Source organism: Rhinolophus sinicus, chromosome 15, assembly GCF_057876585.1.
Source record: "Rhinolophus sinicus isolate RSI-liver-muscle chromosome 15, RSI-T2T, whole genome shotgun sequence".
NCBI classification, from domain to species: domain Eukaryota; kingdom Metazoa; phylum Chordata; class Mammalia; order Chiroptera; family Rhinolophidae; genus Rhinolophus; species Rhinolophus sinicus.
In genome coordinates, this window is record NC_142515.1 from 40,054,454 (window position 1) to 40,073,534 (window position 19,081).

Genomic DNA, 19,081 nt, shown 5'->3' on the forward strand with positions numbered 1-19,081 from the left:
ACGTATCTGACAATCATATGTGAAGTGAAGGACACCCAACACAGAAAAGTACACATCGTGTAATTCCAAGTCTAAAAAGTGCCCAAACAAGGGCAAAACTAATCAATGATTAGAAGTCAGAATAGTTGTCTTTTGTAGGGCATAGGGAATTATAACCAGAAGGGAGGACAGCCCAACTTCCAGGGCACTGCTAATGTTCTCTTTCTTGACGTAAATGTGTTCATTTACATGCATATGTTATATGCGTAGTTTGTGAAAAAGTCATCGAGCTACCCTCTCATGATATGTACACTTTTCTGTGTATGTCTTTTACTTCAACAACAAAAAAATGTTTTAAGAAACCGCAAATGGAAAAATGATGTAATCTACCCGTAATCTCATTGTTAGTATGTGGGAGAGCCAGAATCCAATGACACCAAGCCCAACATTCTTGCCAGTTACAGTAGCCCCCCTTATCCGCAGTTACCATCAGTCAATGTGTCATGTGCCTGAAAACATTAAATGGAAAATTCCAGAAAGAAACAATTTATAAGTTTAAATTGCATACCATTCTGAGTAGCATAATGAAATCTCTCACCATCCTGCTTTGTCCCACCTGGGACGTGAATCAACCCTCTGTCCAGTAGATCCATGCTGTAGATGCTCTCTGCCCATTATAGTCACTTAGTAGCCCTCTTGGTTATCAGATTGATTATCTCATCATCATGGTGCTTGTGTTCAAGTAACCCTTGTTTTACTTAATAATGGCCCCAAAGCCAGTCACATAACTTTTATTACAGTATATTGTTATCATTGCTCTATTTTAGTATTAGTTATTGTTCTTAATCTTTTACTATGTCTAATTTATAAATTAAACTATTACAGGAATGTATTTATAGGAAAAAAAATAGTACATATACGGTTTAGTATTATCCATGGTTTCAGGCCTCCACTGGGAATCTTGGAACATATCCCCTACAGATAAGGGAAATTATTCTCTTCCAGAAATAAATTAACTTCCATGCCCTTTCTCTCTCTCTGTACCAGAGAATCTCTTGAGTGCATATTTTAGGCCAGGTTATAACCACTGAGGAAACACATAGGTTTCAATATCTGTGGCTGTCCCACACCCCTCCCTGGTCATGAACTAACCCATCATTTCAGGTCTACTCTACTGTGAAGCAGTGCAAAAGAGTAGACTGATGTATTCATATGACAGAAGGGGATATTCTGTGCCAGTATTTTAACAGGAAAATCCATCCGAAATACCAAACTTAAGAAAACACTAACTGAAAAAGTGTTTTGTTATGAATTAGAAAATGAGAAGAATGAGTCATTTTTAGGAAGTCAGAAAGATCTATAAGTAAGTGATGAAATTGTCTCCTTCAGCCCTTCAGGGTAATTTGGGAAGCAACAACAGAGTTAAATTTTTGCTGGCTGTTAAAAAAATAGCATGGAGGAAGAAAACACTTGTTAAAATTCAAAAGTATGTTAGTAACATTAAATTTAGATCTGCATTAATCAAACAAAATGTAAATATTTGATCACTGATATTCCTTCAGTGTTTCCCGAGCATCCATTAGAGCAGCACTACACAATAGAAATAGAAGGAGTCACATATATAAGCCACATATGGAATTTTAAACGTCCTAGTAGTTACATTAGAAAAATAAAAAGAGGTAAAGTTAATTTTAATAATAAATTTTATCTAACATATTATACCAAAAACAGTATCATTTGAACACTTCAATATTATTAATGAGATATTTAATGTACCTTTGTTTTGAAATCCAGTGTGTATTTGTTATGTTACACTTATCGCACATCTCAACTTGAACTAGCCATATTTCATAACCGCAAAGTGGCGAGGGTCTACTGTATTGGAGCACACAGCAGTAGTGTCATATCATGATAGAAGAGGACACGGAGAAGACCACACACAATCCAGGACTTAGACCAGAAGGCATAACCAACACATATCAAAACCTAAGGCCATGGGCAATAAGCACCAAAAGAAAGGTTCAGATCATTGGTTTTGAGATTTCAGAAAGAAGAGATCACATGGGCCAAGGAACTGAGCCTCGGACTGGCTCGTGAAGTATGGTTGTGTTGACAAAAGGGGTGAAAAGACTTTCAACGTGGAGGGAACAGAACCATAATGTGGTTTTCCAATCTGTACTTACTAATAAGGTAGCTTTGGGAAAGAAATTATTCTCTTCCGGAAATAAATGAACTTCCATGCCCTTTCCCTCTCTCAAAAAGTTTCAGAGAGTTCCAAAAGTAGTAGGAGGGCCAGGTTTGCTGCAGAAACGGTAAGTAGGGTGATGGTATAGTAAGAAATAAAATATAGCAATTGCCAGGTTGTGTGCCGGCAGAGGAAGAAGGATTTCCTAGTAGAGCAAACTGGGCCCACGAGAGTCCTACACCTCTACCTTCATGCTGGGAGCCCAACAAAAGAGCAGGTCATGTACTCCTTCATCCTGCTGAGACCAGGAATTTTAAATTCATCATTTCCGGGGGAGGGGGGCACTAAGGAGCCACACCCACTCAAATCCTTTATCTCATGTATAGTGCTGATTGCCTTGCTTGTTGGTTGGTTTGGCGGCCTTACATAGTGCTGACAGAAAGCTTAACCAAAACCTGCCATTCTTCTCACCAATCCTGGATCTGCCTAGCACACTGGGAACTGGTTGGTGTAACAGAATCCTTGTAGGAGGCAGAAATTCAGTGCCACTTGAAAGAGTTAGCAGTGCTTCGGGGCAAAATCATAGAGATATGTCAAATCGGGCTCTGCCAGCACTCATAACTCATTGGGCAAGCCTGTTGGTCATGCTGACTCACTAGATTAACTTGGGGATAGATTTACTGACTCTTTAGCAGTTTGAGGGCACTTTGGAGAAACAAAATATCTCCCTGCTGTTTCAGCAACTCTGTGGTGTGAAAAAACGGTCCCACCCTTCTTGAACTTGAAAAGTGACATCTAACCAAAGAGTACTCAAGCTCATTTTAAAACAATGCAAGGTCATGGTAGCTCTCTAGTTCAGTTACCTTTCATTCCTTTATCATTCAGGTTTCAGCCAGAGAAACAGAAACGGAAGACGTATATTAAGAGGTTTATTGCGAGGAATTGACTTGTTTGATTGTGGGGTCTGGCTAGGCAAGTACAGGCTGTCAGGAAAGGCAGGTCAGAACTCCCTGGCACAGGCTGAAGTGTTGGCCAAAAGCAGAATTTCTTGTTTTGGAAAAGCTCATTAGGCCTTTCAACAGATTGAATCAGGTCCATCCAAATTATCTAGTATAATCTTCCTTTCTTAAAGTCAACTAATTATGGACTTTGAGCACATCTATAAAATACCTTCAAAGCAATACCTACATTAGTGTTTGAATAACTGAAGAATGACCATCCCACTTCCCAACACAATCTCTCCTTTTCTAGACAAATTTACCCTACCAGAATGTGTCAGCCACTGTGCAGACTCCAGGTCTTTGCAGACAAGGAGTCTGCATGGACTGCCCTCTCCCTGACCATCCGCCTTACACAACCCATCCTCCCATCTGGCCCACCTCGCAACCTGTCTCCGTAATACTCCAGAGATTGCCTTGACCTTGCCATTCTCCTTGGTATTTGTGATGTCTCAAATTAACAGTAACCCTTTTTGCTGTCTCTTCCCTGAGACTACAAACCCATTAAAAACACAGATGATGTCTTCTATCTTGGCATCCATAGCACAGAGGAGAGGAGACTATGGATGGATGAAATGATGCTGAGTTTGGTCACAATGTATAGCCCAGAGAGGTAGGATGCTTGATACTCAGCTTTATTCATCCTGAGGATCACCTGTTTGTACAGGCCAGAGGAAGATGTATTTTTCTTCAATCACTCAAGTTCCAAAGAGAAGGAATTAAGATCATGGAGAGTGTAAAGCTACAAACTACTGTCTTTTCATAATTCTAATATGCTCCTCTGGCTACTGTCCAAATCTAGGTTCGCCAGAGACAAGGGAGGACCTTTAAATCACAGATGCTTAGACATAACCTTGGCAGAGTCTCAGCTCTCCCTCCTGCCCACCCTCCTAGAAATATCTTTGTCTTTCATCCTGAAGGGTCCCTTTCTTTAGTATTAGGTTTGGTGCAAAGGTAATTGCGGCTTAAAAGGTCAAAAATAGTTGCAAAACCACAATTACTTTTGCACCAACCTAATAGATTCTACAGTTTGGTTGGAACTGCTTGGGAGAATAATTTTATCTGTGGGTGATTCTGGTTCTCTAATAACTGATCGTTCTTGAGCACTTACCATATGTCAAGCAGTATCTCATTTATTCTACACAACATTCATATAAGGTAGTACTTTTATTATCTCCAATGTAAAGAGGAAGAAACAGGCTTAACAGTTTAGAAAAACTGGGACTCAGGTGTCACTTTCTCTTAGAAAATGCGCTTCAGACTGGGTAGGTCACCACACCTGAGAATAATAACGCCTACCTTAGTGCATCCATACCAGGAGCAACTAAGACCAGGTAAGTGAAAGTGGCTGGTATTGAGCTCGGCCCACCAGGGGCACTTAGAGAACTTAAGGGACAAGAATGTGAAAAATAGAATTTGTATGCTGCCTGGCAATTGTACTTATTCTGCTGTGCCTTGCTCAATTATAAAGCTCCAGAGGTCAGATCAGAGAACAGGTCAAAGATGACACCTTCTCTGGACAAAACTGAATAAAGAAAATAACTCATTTTTCTCAGATATGATATGTCCGGCCTGTGTCAGGATTATCTGGGGAGCTAGTGAAAATGAAGATTTCTGGAACTACCCTCCATCCCCACACAAGCCAGGTAGGAAATTGGCTTTTTAGACTCAAGTAATGCATACATACTCCTGAATTTAAGAGCACCTGTACATTCTACATATATACATAAAGCCCATCTTTTATAAAAAATATGTATATACAAATATGTAAACACATATGTATAAATTATATTTTACAAAAAGGATGCAAAGATGTCCATTTATGTGTATTTTTCACCAACACCCCACCAGAACCAGGGCCATAGGACACAATTTATTTTTCATGATTATCATGGCATAAGCAGTGACACACCCAAGCAGAAACCTACAGTAATTCCCTTTACAAGTAAGTCAAAGCAAATCATACATCAGAGAATTATCACATAGCACAAGATTGAAATCCAAATAAGGGGGCTTAAACTAGTGGTGGTTCCCAACTGAAAATCACTTTTGAAGCTTTGAAAAAATTCACATACCTGGACCCCCTCAAAAACTGACTGAATTAGAATATCTGAGTGTCAAATCCAAGTGATTATATGTTGAAATTTTCTGGTCAAGAACTACTGACAACCATCTGAGTCACCAACATGAGATATATAGGTTGGTGCAAAAGTAATTACAGTTTTGGCAATCATTTTTAACCTTTTAAACTGCAATTACTTTTGCACCAACCTAATACTTTTCAAGGTACTATTGACCTGTTTGTTTGTCTGCAGAACAAAGTTTTCAACAAAGGGTTAATGTGGCTCACACACTGCTAGACACCTCTTGTTAATATGATATTACCACAGTTTTCAGGATTTATCCCTTAATTTATGCTATAAAGAGCCAAGGGGGGGCCAATATCACATATGTTCAGTGGACACCATTCAAAGTGTGCGTGCGTGCGCGCGCATGCACGCACGCACACTCACACACACACACACACACACACACATTAAGTGGTAGCTCTTCAGCCATCTTTTTTTTTGCCCCGCCATTTCTTCATTCTTGAACCCTTTGGTCTCCGTATTCTGTGCTCATCTTTGAAAGCTTTGATTAGCTCGTCCAAGTGCTTCCTCAACCTAGTTGCTGACACAGAATTTAAGTGATTTGCCCAAGGTCCCTCAGCTAAATAGTGGCAGAGCCAGGACATGAATTAGTCTCTGACTGAAGACCAATACTCCCCGTCTTATTTATTGTCTCCTCTGAACTTTGGTGGAATGCTCTGTCTCTCCAGCCCCAAGCAGGGCTGGCTTCATGGGCTTGCCACCTACGCAATTGCACAGGGCTCAGCTCTCAGATGGGTCATACACTTAATTTACTGCACTTCTGTTGCTGTCTTGAAATTCTTCTTTTTTTTTTTTTTTTAAACAAGGAGCCCTACATTTTCATTTTACACTGGGGCCTGCAAATTACGTAACCGATCCTGCCTAGAAGTAGAGGGAGCTGTTCCTGGCTCTTGGTCCAGCCTGAACTTAGAGAAAGTGTAGAGCTGCAGTTCCGCTTTCAGAGTCTCAGCCTCAGCTCTGACCCTCAACGCCCCACTCATCTGTAAGGAGATCTCAGCTTCCCTGAACCCTCAACTTCTACACAGAAAGATTTTGTGAAAAGAAGCTTTGTTCTCTGAATATCTGCTCACTGAGACCCTTTGAAACAAATCTTGGGCAAACATGACAGTATTATTCTCATTTGTTTGGTAATGTTTAATTATCTGACATGACCAGATGATCCAGCATTGTTTTTCAAGTCTTGGGGTTTTTTACTTTTTAAGTTAGATGAATGTATATATTTTTTATTTTATTTTTAATTATAGTTGATATACAATATTATATTAGTTTCAGGTATACAAAATAATGATTCAACATTTCTATAACTTACAAAGTAATCACCACAATAAATCTAGTACCCATCTGTTACTGTACATAGTTATTAGGATCAAGTCTTGGTTTTAATTTAACAAGGTAATAATACATCAGTTGGAAGCAACTGTTTTTGCTTTGTTTTTTTTCGTCTTAAGAAGTCCCCTTTAGTATTCAGAGAAGACAACACATTTAATACAAGGAATGGCTAATGCATTTTGTTTTCATGAAATCATTTTAGAGATGAAAAACGCCTTACAAATTACCACATTCAACGTCCCTAGTTTCCCCAGAAGAAACCTACAGTAATTCCCAATTCAGAAGAACTGAGATTGTGATTTGCTCAACAAACTATGTCAAGTTCATAGCAAAAAGGAAGAGACCCTAGGGCTACTGACCCCATCTAGGGCACAATTTTAGCACATTCAGGCTTATATAGTTCCAAGTAAGTTAGACTGATAGTCACTAAATATTATAGGCGAGTTCAAACTCTTACTCCAGAAATTGAAGTGTCATGTGATTTTAATCCTTAAAAGGAAAATAAAAACCCCTCTATTGTTCTCTGTAAAGATGGGAATCTCTACTGAGCCTCTTAAGGGCAGGAACAATGTGTTTTGCTGTTCATCTTTTCACATTCAGCATGCAGCACACTGCCTGGCACATAGTAACAAACACATGAGTCAAGGAGGGAATATCTTATAGAATTCTTATATTTTCAAACAGATTTATTACAGTGAAAGAGCGGTTGTATAATCTCAATGAAGTCAGGGAAACATGTGTTATACTTCAAAAACAAATAGCCTATTATGTCTTACACAGTGTTAATGAAGCAACACATATAATTAGATGATTAAAGAGTGTGAGTAAGGAGAAGCATGCATGTACCCACTTACTTGCAAGCAAACCCACTCCACTGGCGAGGGATCCGACCCAGGCTGTTTTTCCTTTTCCTTCACCAAAAGCGTCCAGCCATTCTATGTACAAGACTCCAACTGCTATCGGGGATCCATAACACAGAAACTGAGTAAAGAAGGAGACAAGCACAATCACCCAGCCCCATCCACCATCAGGTGACTTTTTAATTTCCATTGTCAGGCGAAATCAAGAAGGGTATTCTCTGTAGGTCCTAAACAAAAACAAACAGAAAAGAAAAAGCATTTAGAGACCGGTGGAACACAGTATTTTGAATTAAAAATATCTTTCTAAATTAAAACATCAAAGAGGTTCTCGAAAAATACATGTGGAAAAGCATAAAATATCACTGACACATCAACTTAACTTTAGATTTTTTATTTATGATTCAAATAAGTAATAGAACCACATGGGTCAAAAAAAATTTTTTAATTATAAAGAGGCATACAGAGAAGTCTCCTTCCCAACCCTGTCCTCACTGACCACATTCCCACCCTTATCCAGCCACTGGAAATCACTGTTTTTGGATCTGGTCACATGCTGGGTTCCCAGGAAGTAGACTCTTAGCAAGGTTTATTCAGAGTGCTTTCTTCCTATGAAAGGGAATAGACAGCCAAGGGAGAAGGTAAGCTGCCATCCAGTGTGAAGAAAGGGGATTTCTAAAGCTGGGATGACCCTTCAGAGTTGTCCTGAATTGGGCATGGGGAGCTGGCCCTTCACAACCCCACGTTGATCATGATGAGGTGACTCTCTTTGGAAGAGGCAATAAATCCCCACAGGACTGTCAGCTGGAGGCATCTCCCAGCAGCCCTCTCAGTGTCTGGGCAAGGAATCTTTCATTCCTGAAGGGCGTCTGCCGGGGAACTGGCAGCACCTCACAATGCTCACCAACCTGAGTTTCCTGCCAGAGTTTCTTTATGCATATACAAGCAAAATTAAGCAAATCGTCTTAGATTTCTGTGTGTTTTATTTTGACAAAAAGTAGAATATTGTACATTCCATTCCATGCCTTGTTTTTAGTCACTTAACACCCTTAGAGATCTTTCCCTATCAATATATAGAGAGCATCCAAACATCCTTATTCTCTCTCTCTCTCCCTCTCTCTTTCTCTCTCTCTCTGACTATATATGGCTACCTCACCATATGACTATACATTTGTTTATTTACTTATTAAATAGACAAAACATTCACATGGTTCAAAAATGAAAAAAAATGACAAAAGGAATACAGTCTTATCTACGTAATTCCTGCCTAACTTCCATATCCTCCACAGGTAACCAATGATTCTTGTTTGTTTTATATCCTTCAAAGGTTTATGCATACATTTGTGACTCAAATACAGATTTCCTCTAATATTTTACACACAAAAAATAGCATGGTATATACATTTGTATTTGTCTTGCTTTATTTCACTTGACAAACATTTTGAAAATCCTTCACATCAGAATAGCAACCTTCCTTATTCTTTTCTTTTTGCAGCGTTGTGTTTCTGTGTAGGGCATTCACTTAACTCTTTAACTAGTCCCCTATGGCTGACAACGAAAAACAGTGCTGCAGTCAATCACCTTATACATACATATCTTTTTTTGTATGTATGCATACCTGTTAGGTAAATTCCAAAAGAGGAATTGCTGAGTCAGAGGCTATGTACATTTGCAATTGTAATTAGTATTACCAAATTGGTTTCAAGGGATTGAATCAATTTATATCATCCCCAGCAATTTGGGGTGTGTTGTGAAAATTTTGGACCTTTGTCAGTTTGTTGGCTTTAAAACAGTATTTCATTATAGTTTTAATGTGCATTTCTCAGCATTCTCTGAATGTTGTGTGTCATTTCATAAGTGAAAAGGCATTTGTAATGCTTATCTAATTCTTGGGTTTATGTGGGTGTATTTCTGGATTTTCTGTTTTGTTCCATTGATCTGTCTATTCATTCACCATTACCATATTAGTTTAATTGCGAAGTCTTTTTTTTTTTTTTAAGACTTTTTAATATACTTTAAGTTCTAGTGAGGCTAAGTTCCTTCCCTCTCTTTCAATCATTGCAGACCTTTTCAGTATTTCCTTGACACTTCTTGTTTATTTACTTTTTATATGAACTTCAGAATCAGTTTGTCTGGTTCCAAAATAAACCTGATGGTATTTTCATGAGAATTAAGTTGAAACGATATATTGATTTAAGAAAAATTACTACTTTTATGATGCTGAGTTTTTTCTATCTAAGAACATGGTGTTCCTTTCCATTTGTTCAAGTCTACTTTTGTGTTCTTAGTGCTTCAAGTTATCCCTAACATTTTATTTTTTTTTTTTTAAGATATTTTACCCTTTTTGTTAACATTATAATTGGGGTTATTTCTTTGATTTGTCTATTGATTTCTGTATGTTAATTTTGGATCCCACTACCTTACTAAATCCTCTTGTTTGCAGTAGACCTTTGGATTATTCTCTTCGGTATATACAACATACAATACAATACAGTTAAATAATGATCTACAAATAATCTACAAGTCATCTCCTTATTTTGAATTTGTGTACTCCTAATTTCTTTCTTTTGTCTTGTCATAGAACAGGACACTCAGAATAATGTTAAATAATAAGAGTGTACATCTTTGTCTAGTTCCTAACTTTAGTGGGAATGCCTTCAAATGTCATGGTGCTGCCTCTGAGGCTTAGATTTATTTCACAAATTTAACAGAGCGTTCATACTTTTTTCATTTTTGAGTATTATTATAAAGAATGCTTATACTACTTATTAAATGCATTTCCAGTGCATTGAAAGATGATTATGGTATTTTCCTTATAACTTTTAATGTAATAAATTCTGTATTTTCTATTATTAAACTATTCTTGAATTATTGAATTAAATCTTCCTTCGATAACGAACTACTTTCATTATGTCAATCTATTTTGGGGGGAGTGTTAAATTTATAAGTGAGATTTTTCTATATTTGTTTTTAATTTTTACTAGTTTTGGTATTAAAATGATATTTTAAAAATTTTTTTAAATGTTTCTTCTTTTTCTAAATTCTGAAAAAGTGCATATGACAGTGGATTTGGAGGCCCAAGGCCTGACCTCCCTGCCCCTACCAGGGCCTCCTGCTTAATCTATACTTCCTGTCTCTCTTCACCATGCCAGGTTTACAGTCAGGTTCAACAGAGTGTTCTTTACCCAAAGATTTTGCCAAGCCATTCCCTTGGCTGTGGTTTCATCAGGTAATAAAGACAATAGCAATATCATTCAGCTATTCACACACGTCCCTAATTCGATGGTGAGACATTTGACTACCTTAACAGAGTCATAGTTACACCCATCAATTTACTTAAACTTCTGTATGTATCTTCACATTGACATTCAGATCACTGGGCAAAAATCATGTCACCACCTGCCACAGGCCTTTGTATAAATTAATAAGTTGAATTTTTAATAACTGAATATTCAATATTTAATATTTCAATATCTAATAACTGAAAACTGAAAGATGTTACAAAACTGTAGAATCTAAAATCCAATCTCTCAACCACACAACTGTGTTAGCAGACAAAATACTCCAAATATCAAAATCCTTTGAAGTAATCAAGTATGTCCCTTCATCAGAAGTTTACTCTCTCCAGTACTTAATTTATTGTAAAAATAAAGAATATAATTCTGGTCTTTCTCATGAAAATTCAGTACTTTGCAATTCCTATTTAGAATGCCATTTAAAGAAAATATAGTCTTCTAAATTAGATAATATATGATAGCAATAGCCAAACTTCTAATGAAACTAAAAGGTTGTGTAAAAAAAAAAATGTATATGAGACTGTCCTTCACTTAAATCTTCAAGTTATAGCACTTTATAAAAAGTACACAATTTATATAAAGCAATGCACCAGAACCATGAATAAAGCCAGTATTTTCTGGAGGGAGTAAAGTGAAAGAGTGAGAAAAAGTATCTTTCTCTCTAGTTTTCAGACCTAAGTAGACAGAAATGCTTTTATATACCAACTACCTTTTCTTTCTAGTTTTCAGACCTAAGTAGACAGAAATGCTTTTATACACCAACTACCTTTTCCTTGCCCTGCCTTGGGTGACATTTCAACACATAGGACAGGAGCCAGAGAAATTCTTCTCACAGTAAATATTTGGAAGAGCAAACCTTTGAAATACAAAGCTCCCATGTGTATCAACTCTGACTAGAAAGACGAGTTTCTATAAAGAGTTTGCTAACAGCTTCTGACCTTTAATTGTTTCGTGGTCTAAGATACATATAGTCACAATAGAACATGGTTGAAAATACCATTTAGTGATTTCTTGCTTTCTGTCAGAGTAACTAATACCTTTCTCCCGTAATTTTCTCTATTCCTTAGTTTCTCACCTGCTATTTCTCTGATAGTCTGTATTCTATAAGGTGATTTTACAAATAGATTAGTTTTCATTTCCCCCCTTTTGTAATGGTACACAATTTCCTTTGGGGGATTTAGGATCTTCCTTTTGGGTAGACAGTTGGTGGGACTATTAATCAAGTGTCCTTGATCTTGACCTGTAGAAGAGTACCTGACCCAAGCAAGGCCAGGCCAGTAGGATCTCTCTCCTAGGACGCTGAATCATGAGTGACATGCTATGATATATGCATATATATCCTATTTGGAGTTTATTGATCCCTATAGTAGTATATTGAGGAGTCCCTCTGTCAGTCCCTCCTACATTGACTCCCTAGGGAGAGCCAAGCCTAGTTTCTCCAGCCTTCCATTTCATTCTATGAGCTAATTCAGTAAATTATTTAGTTAAGGTAGCTGGTATTCATTTATTTTACGTACAACAGAATGAGCAAATTGTGAGTGTGCAGTAATTCCAAGTTGATTATTTTACCCATGCATGCCCCACTTGATCCCAGTTGGGCCAAATGTTAAGCTTAGGCGCATAGTCTATGACCACAAAAAATGGGAAATATAGATATGCCATATCTTTTTTCCCCAAAAAATTTCATTTTATTAGCCATCTTTCTTCATATCTTATGATCCAGTATGATAAAATCTCTTCTCTGTCATTGTTTTAAATAAAAACTAAATTAAAATTTCCACTAATCCCACTTAACGTAATATTTACAGAAATGCAGCATTATAAAAGTAAAGTTTATCCAAAAAAGTTTTTTGATCATTTATAGTTTAAATTATATTCCACTAGATACCAAGAGAAATCAGAAGAAATATAAGGCATGGATGGGCCTTGTATTCTAGGAGCTTATAACCCAGTTAGGAAGGTAAAATATGTGCATAAAAGAGTATATGATAAAGTGTCAAACGGTTAAATGGATATTAAATGTTTAGGAGTTAGGGGGAAATTAAAGTAATCAAGACAGGAGCAGGAGTGGAAGGCCTTATGAAGTAGGTTAGTTCTAAAGAACAATGGAGAGACTCTTGAAATGGTGGCTCTGGCAAGAGAAACAACATGAACATGGGTGCGGAATCAGGATAGGCCTGACAGGTTTGGTGGCAAGTGAAGAGGGCAGGACCTACAGAGGAAAACAAGATTAGAAAGATTGCACCCTCGGCTAAAATTTAAGGAGAAAGTGTCTCAAAAAGCCTGTGTTTATAACCCCCGAATAGAATTCATAATAAATAATAAATCCTACCATTAATAAGCCATTTATATTACCTAAGAGATAGATTTGTTTGCTAAAAAAAACAACACGATCTGTAAGTATTAGAAGGTATTGTTTTATTTGAACTAGTGTTTCATGAGTATATTTAAAATTTGGGACTTTTATTCATACATCTGTATGAAAATATACACCTAGGAAACACATACATTATAGTATATTCTAGTACATTCTTCAAGAATTTGGAATCTTTTAATCAGAGTGTTAACAAACCAGGATTCTGCATGATAAGATATCTTATAAAACTCAAAATTAGAAGCCGTTTTGAGAGACCATTGTCATTTAGGGGCAATTTTGTCACAATTCAGGGTCTGATAGGATATCACAATATTAACTTTAACTTATAATTTAAGTATATTTCTTATGTTTAACTTAAAAATTAAATATCCCACATATTATAAACCATTCTTGGAGAAGAGAGGAGAGCATGAACTAAAACTAACCATAGTAAGATAATATTATTCAACAAAATTTGATTATCATTACAATAAAAGATAGCCTATCTCCTAAAGCTAACTTTGTTTTGTTAAAAGAGAAGGAACATTAGGCATTTCCCAAGCCATTTCCTCCAGAAAATGAAAAGGACTGTCAATGAAAAGCTTTTTACTCACAGTAGAAAGCTTTAAAGCTCCAGTGCCTTAGATTACATTTAGTTCTGTTCAAATAATGCCAATTCCTTGTCATTTCCTCAACTCTACACTGGTTGAACATTTCTATTTTCTTGGATATGGGATATCAGAATTGCATGTTTGACATTCATGAACACTTAAATATTGACGCAGGGACTTTCTGTCCCTGAAATGTATACACATGTACTATACTATTTTTTGGCAAATTCAGATGATTTATAATTGCTTGCTTTTATTTTCAGTTGATAGTTCTCTATTGCCTTTGTTCTACCAATAATAATTTTTTAATAGCCTTTTAATGTTATCTATAAATATTTCATGAAAGATTCCTAGATATGTTTTTCACTTGAATAATAGGAGGTTAAAAAAGTCAATTTTTATTTGAATCTCAATCATTACCAAATTACCTAGTGCTGAAGCACTTAAATTAAGAGCCTAGGATCAGTTGACTACACCTTGGAAAAAATGGTTGATTCCAGGTTGATTTTGTCTGTTCTGGTAGCTATGAGATTTGTCAAAAGTCTAAATCGTAGGGGGCTTCCTGATCTTCCTTCAGTTACATTCATGCCCCTTTAATTATATGGAAGGCTCTAGACCACAGGCCAGGATGAAGAGAATTGAAATCCCTGTACATCGATGATGGGGGTGAAAAGGCACCCACTTTGGAAAAAAGCTTGGGGTGGGAATGGAGAATGACTGTTAAAGGGTACAAGGTTTCTTTTGGGGGGTAATGGACATGTTTTAATATTATTTTTAATGTTTTAAAGGCAGATTATTGTAGTTTACACAACTCAAATAAAACCCACTGAACTGTACACATTAAATGGGTGAATTTTGTCATATTTGAATTACATCTCAACAAAGCTGTTAAAACATATTAGAAAGCTACTGAAATTTATATTTTGGTTCTGACCGCAATATAGGTTAACAAGTTTCATAAACTAAAAGGCACAATTGTTCTGCCAGAAGCAGGTCCCATATTGATATTGCTCTTTTCCCTACTGTGACTTTTGCCCCCTCCAAACATCTATCATTTGTTTTCCACCACTGCAGTTTGGGTAAAGGTATTCTGGGAATTGGGAAAAACAAAATTCTTTGGGCATTCTCATAAAATTGTGCATAAACAAGTCATTCTTTGGGTATTCTAATGAAAATGAAGACAAGCGATTCCTTGGGAATGCTGAAAAATATAGGTAAACAAATATATTTAATATATACTGAAGCTCAGAATTCAAATATAAATTAATAAAATTTCATTTAATAGGAGACAAGCAAAAGGGAGGTAATTAAGATATTAATGTGCAGGCATAACTATACATCATAAAAGAAGAATCTAAGCAATGAAAACAAAACAATTTCAGACACCCTGAAAAATTCTTGTCGGAGTGATGACCATGGCAAAAGTTATTTTCTTGATTTTTCTATATAAAATATTGGGGAAAATGCAGGAGGGGATCATTGTCTATGAGACAAAATTTAAAAGATGATTACATTAATTTTTCTTCAGATTTGTAAAAGATTTTTTAATGAAAATAGAAGTGGTATAAGTATCAAACAACTCAAAAACATAAACCAAAACAACCTCTAACATGCTAATGGGCCTAAGTGATTTGGAAGGTTATGAAAAGTAAGCATCCCTCTCCAAAGAATCAAACTGTTACACAACAAGAGAGCAAATAATTACCTTCTCAGGGGAGCATGACTTTTATTTTTCTAAGCGCCCTGAAGCGCAGAGGGAGAACAAAGGAATGGACAGTTGCCTGCTCCCTCTTCACTGGTGACAGTCAGCTCTGTTCCCACTGGTGGTAGCAATGCTATTAACCCCATGCTTATTTGGATGTGGGAAATCCCCAAAATCTGTTGGCTGGCTGGCTAGAGAATGAACATTGTTTTAACCTTGCGGCTCCAGGAAGAGCAAGCACAAACCATTGCCAGCCAGAAGAGAGAAAAAAAGTCTTTTCCCGTCTCTTTCCCATTGTCCCAAATGGCCAAACCTGGGCACACTGCCTCGAGAGAACCATTCAACCACCCACCATGCCACCCTGCTGTACAGCAGCCCAGGAAAAGATGTGGGGAGGAGCAGCTCCAAGAATCTCCAGGCAGCCAGTGCCAAAATGGTCACCCCATTTCTCTGTTTCCAAGGTACAATGCCCCAACCAGTCTTTTCAGAACAAACATGACAGGCATGGAGTCAGCAGGTAAAACTCTGAGAAGATTCTAATGATGATGATAATGTTGATGATGATGGTGACAATTGTAATAAAACTGTCGACATGATGATGGAGTCACCTATTAATTTGTTTAAATTAGCAACACAATCTCTTAGTTTGGGAAAGGTAGTGGGGGAGAAGCTGGGATCTCTTGGCAATGGTATTATGTGGTCCCAAAGAATGGTTAGAAGAATTTCCATTTTTCTGTTATGTCAATAGCTACAGTTCCATACAAGTACACATACAGATATTTATTTACATAAATATGTGAAGACATATATTTTAGAAAATTTAGCATAAGGAATAGGAGCATGGGCTTGGGTCCTAGATAACCTGAGTGCACAGTCCAGCTCTGATACTAGCCAAGAATATGACCTCCAGCAAGTCTCTTAAATATCTGTTCGTCTCACTTGCTCCATCTATGAAGTCAGGACAATGAGCACTTATCTCATCAGACTGTTGTAAGGAGTAAATTAGTTTATGTGAAGTGCTCAGCACAGCGCCTGGCACACAGTAATCTCATAACAAATTATCTTTTTTTTCTATCCTTTTAAACATAATCGATTATTATAAAAATATCCCTTTTAATTTTGACATAGAAAGTCCTGTCACTATAAATACAGCTGGCCAGAACATCCACAACATGTGTACACATGTACGTATACACACACACACACACACACACACACACACACACACCATTATTACCAAATTCCTCCCTTGGGAAAAAAGAAGGATATGGAGATGGTATTTTTCAGCATCTTAGATAATTTCCTAACAGTAAGAAAAAGTCAGCAAATGGGAAAAGGGAAGTCTCAGTGAAGGAAGACACATGACAAAGACAGTCTGTTCTTAGGTCACCAACAACCAAGAGAAGACAAAACACAGAGGCACTGAAGTCCCAACAGTTTCCTTTAAGTTTCTTTCTTTCTTTTTCTTCCATCCTTTTCTTGTCAACTCAGGAAGCCACATAGCTTACTAGCACCCTTTTGCAGGTGCTGCTGTGCTGTTATTAGGGTAATTGCTGATAGAATGGAGGTAAGAATTATCAAAGCTCTGACAAGAGCTACAAGTGACCTTAAATCAACTACTTTGTCTCTTACACATTGCATGAAGTTAAATTTATCTTTCCATTCTTCATACCCCAGTTTTCTACTCTTTCCCCAGCTCAAGGAGACCACTTCCTTATTCCTTCCATCACCATATATTTGACCCTCTTTACCCTCATTGACTATCGCCTCTCCCCTTACCCTCTGGCAACCACTAAACTGTTGTCTGTGTCTATGAGCTTTTGCTTGTTTGTCTTGTTCATTTGTTGCTTTCAGTTTTATATCCTGAAATCATGTGGTTCTAGATCCCATCCTTATTCCAAGGACTCCTAAGACTTTCTAAACTTATTCTCAGGAAAAGGTGGTAACTGTGTGTACATCAAAAAGCAAACGAAGGACCCCATTTTAAGGTTGTATCTCCGTATGAGCATGTTTCTAATTGTCACAGCATTCACTGAGATCTGCAAGGGATTCCAACCCTGGCTGCACTGCAGAATCACCACAGGAGCTCAAAAATGACTGGTGCCTGGGCGCACCCTAGACCAGTACAAACAGGATCTCTGGGGTTCAGGCCAGGTTGTTAAAGGCTTCAGTTGATTTCAATGTGTGGTTATAGGGCAAAAGGAGTGGAATATGGCACTACAGGCCATCTTAAATAATTGCATGTCCAATTCTCCTCCCATCACCATATATTTGACCCCATTTACACTCATCTACTACCCTGTACCCCTTTACCCTCTGGTAACCACTAAACTATTATCTGTGTCTATGAGTCTTTGTTTCTTTATCTGTTTGTCTTATTCCTTTGTTGCTTTCAGTTTTATATCCTATATATCAGTGAAATCATATAGTTCTCGACTTTTTCTGTGTGCCTTATTTTGCTTAGCACAATAATCTCAAGATCCATCCATTAATTAAAAATTAAAAATAAATAATTGCACGTCCACCACCCAGAGTCTGTTCTCCTTCCATCATCATATACTTGACCTCGTTTTCATAATGCAATGTATAGATGATGTATTATACAAATGTACACTTGAAGCCTATATAATTTTACTAACCAATGTCACCCCAATAAATTTAATAAAAATTAAGAAAAAACACAAAATAATAATAATTTTACGTCCTGCGGTATAAGCATAAAATGAAAGACTTGACTGCTTTTAGTTATTTAAACTAATGTTTATTCACCCTCTTCAATCATGACTATTTCATGATTATAGAAAACTATTTCAAATATTCTTAAATCCCAACAATGATACCATCCTTTCTTAGGAATTCTAACCAGTGGAATTAAGAACAGTTTGTAAAGATTAAATGTACTATGGGTTAGCCATATCATGGAATAACTTTTAATTAGCATTTTCTATTAGCACTTTTAGCATTGTTTAACACTATTAGCACTTTTCATGTATTAGACCCAATACAAAGGACTTTCAAATGGTAGGTATTCATATTCCTCATTCTCCCCCAGTGTCCACAGGCTCTTTGCTAGATTCCATTTAAGGCTCTTTCCATTTAACTGTAGGAGTTATCACCTAATGCAGGGCCATAAATGGTGCATTCTTTTACTGTAAACTTTTTCTTTTAGTAAGTACTCCGTGATTTTAAAACTTTTTCTGAAATGGATATTCTTTAATATGACTGATTTTGCCGACATCATTCAGGGGCTTATGCTGAACAAACTGATATCAAAATAGTTATAATGATACTTTCACCACTCAGGACCTTTAAGAATAACACACAGAATATCATGGTTTTCAAATCTCCTTTGGCCTTTATTCTTAAAAGTCTTTACCGAAGACATTTCTATTCATTCCATAAAAGTCTTTTAATGTTCTTGTAGCATAGAAAACACTAAACCTTATTAGTTAAATCAATGTATATTTAGAGCCAGTATTAGTCACTGCTTCCTCTATGCTTCCAATATATGCTGCTCATGCCTCTCTACTTATTTCATCTGGCTTGCATTCAAACTAGCCATTAACTTGTCTTTCTCCCTTTTTCTTCGCTACATTGAAAATTTTCTGGGTTCAGGGT

The 19,081-nt window shown here is 36.8% G+C and overlaps 1 protein-coding gene across 7 annotated transcripts in view; it reads right to left on the reverse strand.

Annotated features, from left to right (window-relative positions):
* The window catches only part of SLC16A9 (solute carrier family 16 member 9), a 55,491-nt gene that overhangs the window by 21,038 nt on the left and 15,372 nt on the right, over positions 1-19,081 (reverse strand). For all 7 annotated transcript variants that reach the window (XM_019731821.3, XM_019731817.3, XM_019731820.3 and 4 more), the window contains one exon: positions 7,496-7,728. In XM_019731821.3, the coding sequence (XP_019587380.3) occupies positions 7,496-7,691 (196 nt within the window). In that variant the 5' untranslated portion in view covers positions 7,692-7,728. The remainder of the gene's footprint in view (positions 1-7,495; positions 7,729-19,081) is intronic.